This window comes from Columba livia, chromosome 23 (genome assembly GCF_036013475.1).
Source record: "Columba livia isolate bColLiv1 breed racing homer chromosome 23, bColLiv1.pat.W.v2, whole genome shotgun sequence".
Taxonomy (NCBI): Eukaryota; Metazoa; Chordata; class Aves; order Columbiformes; family Columbidae; genus Columba; species Columba livia.
Window position 1 is genome coordinate 2,147,428 of NC_088624.1, and position 9,188 is coordinate 2,156,615.

The window sequence follows — 9,188 nt, forward strand, 5'->3', positions numbered from 1 at the left end:
GCCATCTCCATGGCGACTCATCGTGCCAGGCGCGTCACCATGGCAACGGGCCGGGCCACGCAGCCTCGCCATGGCGACTGTCGTCATCGGCGCCCTGTCACCATGGAGACTCCCCCCCCAACACCCAAATCCACTCCCTGCCGGGCCCCCCCCCAACCTGGGTGTTGGGATTTGGGTGCTGCTCCCCAGGCTAGGGGTCCCCAAAGTCACACAGGATACAGGTCCCCAATGTCCCCAAGGGATGGGAGGTCCCAGAGCACCCCGGGATGGTCCGCCTGGTGCCAGGGACAGTGATGGCAGCACCAGGCTGGATCAGCCCTCAGGGGCTGGGGGCCTGGGACCCCCCCAGAGCGGGGGTCTGGGACCCCCAGCCCTAAATCCAGACCTTCACTGGTGTCACCCCAGTCCCCCCTCACCTGTGGGCAACCCTGTGCCCACCCTCCCCGCCAAGGCCAGATATCCCTCAGTACATTTTTGGAGGGGCCACCCGCCGCCTCCCCCCTGGTTTGGGGACACCAGTGCAGAGGGGTGCAGGCGAGCAGGGCAGGGGGGCAATGGAGAGGGACAGGGCTGTGGGCAGCCCCCATCACCCCCACATGCCGTGTCCCCCACCATTGTGCCCCACTAGCTCTCTGAAACGGGCCCAAGCAGCCGCCATCTGCCACGGGGGGGGCAGTGCCAACGGTGCTCAGCCATGCCATCCCCATGATGGTGACACCGCTGGCCCCTCTGTGCCCTCCCCACCAGCCAGGGCACATCTGTCTGCTCCTGGGGCTTTGTGACATCACAGCCTGGTGGTGGTGATGTCACAGCCCATTATGACCTCACCATGGTGGCTTTATTACCCCACTGGCAGCCACTGGTGGCACAATGGCAGCTCTGTCTGGTCACCGATCCAAGGCTAAAGTCCCCCTATCCCAGGCCCCCAATGTCCCCAAAGAGCATTTGACCCCAGCAGGGACAAACCTAGTGACTGCTAGGTGATGAAGGATCAATTTGGGGGGACAAGTCCCCTAGGGCCACCTGTCGCCCTGCCCCAGGACCCCCCAACCCCACAAGTAGCAGCAGGTTCAGGATTTTCACACTGGACAACTCCCAGGGTGTTGTTTGCCTAATTAACACCATGTGTCCTAAAACAGGCTGATGAGCCCCTGGCCCACAAGCAGCAGTTGGTGGTCGGGGTGGGGACAGGCCAGGCGGGGACAGGCCATGGGTCCGGCTGCCCCAGGGGACACCAGCCAGGGTGGGTGAAGCAGCAGCCCCACGGTGACGGTGACAAGGACTTCACGTGGCAGCAGCATCACAGCCCCAGGGCCCGCACAGCATCTCCCCGTCCTCCTCTAGCAAAATAAGAGGGGGTTTGCTAAAAGACTCCCCAATCCCGTCTAAGTCAGGACCGCCCATTTCCTCCCTTTGTGCCTCAGTTTCCCTCCACCATCAGCTTCCTCCTCCCCAACCCACCCATGAGCCCATGGTCCCCACCTCCGGGACCTTTAGGGCCATGGAGACAGGCAGGGCACTCACACCCCCATTTCCCAGAGACCCCCAGCCCACAGATGGGTCCCTGCTCACCCAGTGATGCGACCCACGAGGGAGCTGCTCCGGGGAGCAGCCTGGGGCCACTTTGTCCCCGAAGGCAGCAGGGATGGGGACAGGGACGAGCTCGGCTCCCGCTCCCACCGCTCTCCTCCCCTCGGCTGCCATTCCCCGGCGGTGGCTCCGCCGCGCATTACCGCATCCATCTCTCCCAGAAATATTGCAGCGCGGAGCTGGCTCCATCTGGCAGCACGGCCCCCACCTCCCCCCGCCACCGCGCACCGGGAGACGCCGGAGCCGGCTCCTCCGCCTGGGCCTGGACGGCTCGGTGCCACTGAAGGGAGACAGGGACCGTGCTGGCGAGGGGGACAGCTCAGGTGTCCCCAGGCCCATGCTGTGGGGATGCAACGTGGCCTCGCCACGGCAGCCGGCTGCGGTGCCACACATCGGCCCCACGCTGGGGATGCGGCAGCCGGCTGAGCCCCGGCAAACTCACCGCACACAGGGCCCCCGGGAGCCATCCCGGGCCCAGCTGGCTCCCAGCCGCGTCCTGGCACTGCCCGGCACCCGGCGCCCACGCCCGGCTCTGCCGGTGTCAACCCACTTCTGTCCCCCCACCAAGTCCCTCTGGATGCCACATGTCCCCTGGCACCCACCTCTGGGCAGGGTCCCCATCCCCGTCCATCGCCTTCCTGCCGGAGGGAGGGGAAGGGACAATGAGGAGGAATTTAGGAGGAGAAAAGAGCTTCCTTCAGCAGCCAAACACCCTGCTGTGCCCCCCCAGGGGACCCGGCTTGGGATGGCTGGGGACCGGAGGTGACCGTGCCAGGAAAGCTGGTCGCTGCACACAAGGACTAGCAAGCAGGACAGGGACCACAGCCCCGGGGTCACCGAGCTCAGCCCCCCTAGAGCACCAGCACCCACTCCTGCCCCTGCTCCCCCCAGGTCCTGGTGTCACCCCCACCTCACCTCTTCCTGCTGCTCCCCCAGGGAAGGGGATGGGGCTGCCCCTGCCCTGCTCTGCCCTGTGCCATCACTGGCTGCAGTGGAGGGGACAACACAGGGGTGGCACTGAGCCCCCTCCTCCTGCCCACAGCACGGGCCGTGTCCTGGCACAGGCCAGCCGGGGGCCCCCGCCCCCCCCAGCCCCGGCACAATGCAGTGGTTTGGGTTTTCATCTCCCTGCTCCCCTTTCATCTCCTCTCCCTGTTTCATGTCTCCACTTTCTTCTCCCTCCAAGCGCTCTGCATGTTGATGAGCCTCACGCCGGCGCCCACCCTTACCGCTCACCGGCTGCTAATTAGGCGGTAACGGATGCACCAGGCCAGGGGCCTGTGGCTTCCCCCCCATCCCTGTCCTTGTCCCCGTAGAGGCCAGCCCAGCCGCTCACACCGTAGCATCTCCGCAGCCTCGGGCAGCCCTGGTGCCATCGTGGGTCCCCCATGGGCTGTGAGTCCCATGTTGGGAACCGGGACATCACCAGCTTCGCTGTCCCAGCACTGAGGTGCGGCCAGGCTGGAGAGGGGCTGTGTCACCTACCTGGGGTCCCCTGTCCCGTGAACTGAGGGCAGCGGAGTGAGGACTTACCCAGAACTGGTGGCAATGGGCAGCGTCGGTGCGCAGCGGGTACCAGGTGAGGATGGCTCCCAGGGCACGATGATGCCCACTCGGCACCCACCTGCAAAATAAAGATGGCAACAACAGAGGGAGCTGAGCGGTGTCGCGGGGAAGGGCTGCGACAGGCTGCGAGGCTGCTGGGGATCGTTGCCCCGGCACGGCTGCGGTGGGCACTGCCTCCCGTGGGCCAGCTCCAGCCCAGGTGCCATCTGCTCGGTCACAGCCGTGAGTGACAGTCAGAGGGTTCGGCAGCGTGCAGGGGGGACACTCACAGCCGGTGGCAGCCCCTCTGTCACGTGCCATCCCCGACACCTGCACCAGGGGAGTGGGCACCGCCACCATCGCTGGCACAGCCCCGCCGGCCGGGCACGGCCAGCCCTTTGTCTGCGTGTGGGCACAGCCCTGACCGCCACTGCCACCATCTCCCTGCTGTGACCAGTGGCAGCCGTGCCGCCGTTGCCAGCACGTGCTGGTGTATGGCACCCTGCGCCCGCTGCCCCTTCCCCTGCCCTTGCCCCTCAAGCCGGGCAGGTCCCGGCCACCATGGGCTCGCAGGGACGGAGGGGATCCGTGACACAGGGACAACCCAGCACAGAGCGAGGGCCTGTGGCTCAGCCACACGGCACAAGGTGATGGGATCCAGCTCCCAGGGACAGAACGTGCCTGTACCGGGCTCCCCAGCCCCGCTGCTGCACACCCCATCTGCAGGAACAAGGGAAATGGCAGCAGTGATTTCTGGCTGCGTGTGTGCTATAGTGGGGACAGAGCTGCAGGCTGGGGGTGACGGGGCGCTACGGTGCCAGGTGTGGGGCCGCGGCAGACGAGGAGGTGCCTGGCAGACAAAGGCCCCATCGTCTGTGCTACACGGCTGGGCCTCCACCATCGGCACCGCAGGACCCGCATCCGCGGGAGCTTGGACCCCGTGTGCATTGGGGAGGGTGTGCATGTGCGTGTGCATGTGTGTGCAAGCCTGAGCATGTGTGTTTGTGTGCGCGTGTAGGTGTGTACCGAAGGCTGGCTGTGTCTGTGCGTGCCGGGCTGTGCCGCCGGGTCGCAAAGACAGGCTGGCACGGCTGTGCAGCCAGGGGGGTGCTGGCATGGCAGGGGCTGTGGGGTGTCGGGCAGTTGGATGACCCATGTGCCACCTGAATGGAGACCCACGGCCCTGCAGCCACCAGCCCTGCCTGTGTCCACACCTGCAGCCCCCTGCACACACCCGTGTGGCCGACCTGGGCATCGCTGCCACCACCACCACCACCACTGCCACCACCACCACCTCCCCTGGGCCCTGCCCACAGCCCCCAGCCCACGCCAGGCCCTTGCCACCGTGGCCATCGCTCTTCGCCTGGTGGCTGAGGGTGGGGACGGACCTGGGTGAGCCGCTGTGGTATTTTGCGGCGAGCCGCAGATGCCAGCTCCCAGCAAGAGTCCCCACGGCGTCTCCCCCCTTGCCCTGCCGCCCGCCGGCTGCCCCTGGCACGCTCGGCCTGGCCGGGATGGCCGGTCTCCCTCGCCGCCCTGCCGCTGGCTCCATTGTTCAGCCCGGCCCCGCCATCGCCTGCATCTCGCCCGGGTCCCATTTTGCGGCGTGTAGGCAGAGCTGTAGATTTGGAAGAGGGTTTTTTTTTGTTTTTTGTTGTGTTGTTTTTTTTTTTTTTTTGAGTACAGAGTGACAGATGGCGAGTCCTCCTTCCCCAGAGAGACAAATCTCCCTGAATGCAAGCGCATGTCAATCATTAGCTCTCATGTGATAGCTCTCGCGCATGACGTGCCAACCATATGGCACTGGCAGCAGAGCTGGTACCCCCTTTGCTGGGTAGAGATGCCACTCTCGCCTCCTTTTGGATAGAGGACTGCAGGAGGCTGGAGCACCTCAAGGAGCCGCGTCCCGGTCCCAGAAGATGCTGGGAACAATGAAATAAAAATTCCTCCGGTCCGCCCGAAGGTGAGTTATGTAAGAAGTGGAGGGCTGGGAGGGCAGTGGAGGAAACTTGAATGGAGAAAAGGCAACTTCCATGTTGATTTTGTTTCTCCGCCACGTCTCGCCCTTTTTTCCCCCGTCTTTCGTTCTCCCCCGGCCCTCGGTTCTCCCGCTCCCCATCGGCCCCACAGATGGGTTTTTCCCCATCCCCCCCGGAGACGCCCCAAGGGGCTTGTTGGGGCTTCGTTCCCCCCGGCCCCCCCCCGCTGCTGGGCGCGCCTGGGGCGTCGCGGTCCCGGCGGGACGGAGCGGGCAGCGGCGGCCGAGCGGCATCAACGAAATCGGCGCGGAGCCGCCTCGCCGCCGCCCCCGGGGGTCCCGACCTGGCGGAGCCGCCTCCCCGCTCCCCCGCTCCCCCCGGCCCCCGCCCCGGGCGGTGCCCCGCGCCCCAGCCCCACCGCGCTGCCCGGCCCCGGGGACGACACTGGCAGCGCCGCCGGTGGCGACCCGCGCGGTCCCTCGGGGTGGGGCCCGGTCGCGGCCACCCCCGCCGCCCCCCGCTACCCCCCGCCGCACCACCGTTTGATGCCGCCGCATTTTACGGGCCGCGCTCCGGTGGCCGGGGGGAGCCCCGGGGTAGGGGGCTCCGGGCAGGGCTGACCGGGCCAGAGGGGGTACGGGGGGGTGCGACGGCCGCTCCTCGGTGCTCCGGCCCCGGGACGGCGGTGGCGGAGCCGCGACCGGAGCCGCACCGCGCCTGCGGCGGGGAAAAGTTGGAATCGTCAAAGAGGGGCCGGAGGCACCGGACACGGCCCGTGGGGCACCGGGGGGGGGTGACCGGCCGGGCCGGGGGCGGGGGGAGCCGGAGCGGCGGGTGCAGGAGCGGGGGCGCGGGGCGCGGGCGGCGGCCGCGGGGAGCTCGGGGGGGGAGGCCGGGAGCTGCGGGGGGGGGATCGTCGCCGCACCCCTAGGGAGCCCCGGTGCCCCCGGGGTCGGGCGGCCGGGGCGGGCGGCGGCAGCGGGCAGCCCCGCGCCCAATTCGTTTTCGCCGACCCCGGCGCCGCGGAGCCGCTCCCGGGGAGCGCGGAGGGGGGGAGCAGGGGGGGCGGCGGGGCCGCCGGTAACGCCTGGCTCTTTGCCCCCCGCTGCAGCCACCATGTTGACGCGACTTTTCAGCGAGCCCAGCCTGGTCCCCGAAGTACCGAAATTCGCCGGTTGGGCCGAGGAGTGCGAGGAGGATGCCCGCAGCGAGAAGGAGGAGCGGGCGGGGAAGGGCTGCGCCCTCCCCGAGGAGCCGCCCGAGGGTTCGCTGGGGGAGAGCAAGGAGGAAGGGGAGTTAGGCGGGGACGAGGAGGAGGAGGAGGAGGAGGAGGAAGGCTTGGAGGAGGCGGAGGGCGAACGGCCCAAGAAACGCGGCCCCAAGAAGCGCAAGATGACCAAGGCGCGGCTGGAGCGCTCCAAGCTGCGGCGGCAGAAGGCGAACGCCCGGGAGCGCAACCGCATGCACGACCTGAACGCGGCCCTGGACAACCTGCGGAAGGTGGTTCCCTGCTACTCTAAAACCCAAAAGCTCTCGAAAATCGAGACCCTCCGCTTGGCCAAGAACTACATCTGGGCTCTCTCCGAGATCCTGCGCTCGGGCAAACGGCCCGACCTGGTTTCCTACGTGCAGACTCTGTGCAAGGGGCTGTCGCAACCCACCACCAACCTGGTGGCCGGCTGCCTGCAGCTCAATTCTCGCAATTTCCTCACGGAGCAGGGTCAGGAAGGCGGCCGTTTCCACGGCCCCAACGCCTCCTTCGCCGTGCACCCCTACCCTTACCCCTGCTCGCGGCTGGCCGCGGCGCAGTGCCCGCCCGCCGCCGGCCCCGGTGCCCACGGGCTGAGGACACACAGCTACTGCGCCTCCGCCTACGAGAGCCTCTACGGGAACGCGTCCCCCGATTACAACAGCTCGGAGTACGACGGTGGGCTCAGCCCCCCCCTCTGCATCAACGGCAACTTCTCCCTCAAGCAGGACTCTTCTTCCCCCGACCACGACAAAAGCTATCACTACTCTATGCACTACTCGGCGCTGCCCGGTTCCCGGCCCGCCGGCCACAACCTGGTCTTCGGTTCGGCGGGAATGCGCGGGGGGGTCCATTCCGAGAACATCTTCCCCTACGACATGCACCTCCCGCACGAACGGGGCCCCATGTACGAGGAGCTCAACGCCTTCTTCCACAACTGAACCCCCCCCACCCCGCCCCACAACCCCACCGAGCGCCCCCCTCCCCGCCCGGCCGCCCCGTCCCCGAGGCGTGGGGGACACGCGAACACCCGCGGACCGGCCCCCGGGGCTCCGCCGTGGGCTTTGGTGCAATATGGGGACCCGGCCCCGGCGGCGGGTCCCCGCGCCCCGTGGGGACAAAGTGCTTTTTTGGGAGGATTTCCCCTTTTCCTTAAGTTATTATTATTATTATTACTGAGTATTTATTTAGTTAAATTATTATTGTTGATATTATTATTAGTATTTCTATATTAATTTATTTTTTATTGATGATTATTGTTTCCCCCGAAGCGGGGGGCGCCCAGCGGCGGCAGCGCCCGGCAGAGCCGCCCCCGAAGACCGGCCAGCTGGGTCGAGCCGCGTCGTTTCCTTTTTAATTCGTTTTAATTTAATTTTATTTATATGTATTTTTTTCCCTTCCATTGCCCCCCTTTTTGGGCTGTTTCTCCCCTCCACCGCCGTGACCCCCACACTCCCCACACCACCCCCCGGCATTGGACACCCGCTGCCCCGGCCCGTGGGAGCGAGAGGAACCTGCGCTGCGGCGCGGAGCGAAACTTTCCGAAGCAATAAAGAGGCGAAGGGAGGAACCCACATTTCTATCTATGCAAGCAGGCCCGGCCCGGCGGACGCTCAGAGATGCACTTTGCTTTGGGGGGGCCCCGGCCCCGCTCCCGGCCCTGGGAGCTCCTCTCGCAGCGCGTGTGTCAGGACGTTTTTTATCTGTTTTAAAAAACTTGAAACGGAAAAAAAAAAAAAAAAAAAAGGAAAAAAAAACCCAAAAATGAGGAAAAAAAAATGATTAAGAGTAACCCCCAGTCCCGCGGAGCCGCCCCGGTTCTCCCCAGCTATGCAAGCGGGGCTCCGGGGGGGCTGGTGGGCCCGGGCCCGGCCCGTGTGTCTTCGTCCCGGTTTGCCGCATTCCGTCGGTCGGGAGGCGCCGTGAAGCCGAGATAATGCGCTTTTCTTTAATTCCTTTTTATTCTTTTTTCTTTCTTTTTTTTTTTTTTGTTGTTTTCGGAACCCGCCCGCACCACCTTCGAGAAACCAGCATTTTTAGAGACCAGGGAGGAGGAGCAGAATTTCTGAGAGTTGTTTTCAAAACGAAAAAAAAAATAAAACAAAAAAAAAGTTTTGCAAAAAAAAAAAAAAAGGCAAAAAGTAACCGGGAAAAACAAAAAAAAAATAGAAAAAAGGAAAAAAAAAAAAGAACAAAAAAATCACAAACCGTTGTAGCAAAGGGGACCCGCCTGTCCGACACCAGAAGTGCTTTCGTGTTTCTGTTCCGTTTCATTTCGATTAATAAATATTTATGGCCAACGATATGCAAGAGCCCCCCCGCGCCGGGAGCCGCTCCCCGCTGTCCCGCTCCCCGCCGCGGACACTGTTTGGCGGAGCGCGGGGCCGGGGGGTCCGGCGATACTGCATGCATCGTCCCGCCCCGCCCGGGGCCCCCCCGGACGCTCGCAGCCCGGTCCCCGCCGGGGCGGCCCCGCCAGGACTCCGTCGGCCGTGACGAGCCGCCGCCGGTGCGATTCGCGGCGAACCTGTAATTACCGAGCGTCCTTCGACGGCGATTAATAAATATTCAATGTTGACTCCGCCGACTTCGCCGCTTTCCTTCCGCCCCGGGGGTACCGGGGGGCACCGGCCCGACCCCCGGCCGCGGTGCCTCTCGGCGGTGCCGGTGCCTCCGCTGTTCCCGCCGTCCGAGTGCGCGGCCCGCGGTGCGGCGGCGCTGATATAACGCGGCTCTGCCCCACGGGTGTCCCCCCCGGGACCGGGGAGGCGGTGTCCCCCCACCTCGCCAATAAAGGCACCGGGATCCGGAGCGGCCGCCCGGCT

The 9,188-nt window shown here is 65.6% G+C and overlaps 1 protein-coding gene across 1 annotated transcript; it reads left to right on the plus strand.

Annotated features, from left to right (window-relative positions):
- Positions 1-4,168: 4,168 nt before the first annotated feature.
- On the plus strand, positions 4,169-8,941 carry NEUROD2 (neuronal differentiation 2). Its single transcript, XM_013368937.3, has 2 exons — positions 4,169-5,098; positions 6,226-8,941. The coding sequence occupies exon 2, from the start codon at positions 6,231-6,233 to the stop codon at positions 7,302-7,304; it is 1,074 nt and encodes a 357-aa protein (XP_013224391.2). The 5' UTR covers positions 4,169-5,098; positions 6,226-6,230; the 3' UTR covers positions 7,305-8,941.
- Positions 8,942-9,188: the final 247 nt, after the last annotated feature.

Coding starts and splice junctions, on each gene's coding strand:
- NEUROD2 (XM_013368937.3), top strand. CDS start 6,231: ATGTTGACGCGACTTTTCAGCGAGCCCAGCCTGGTCCCCGAAGTACCG.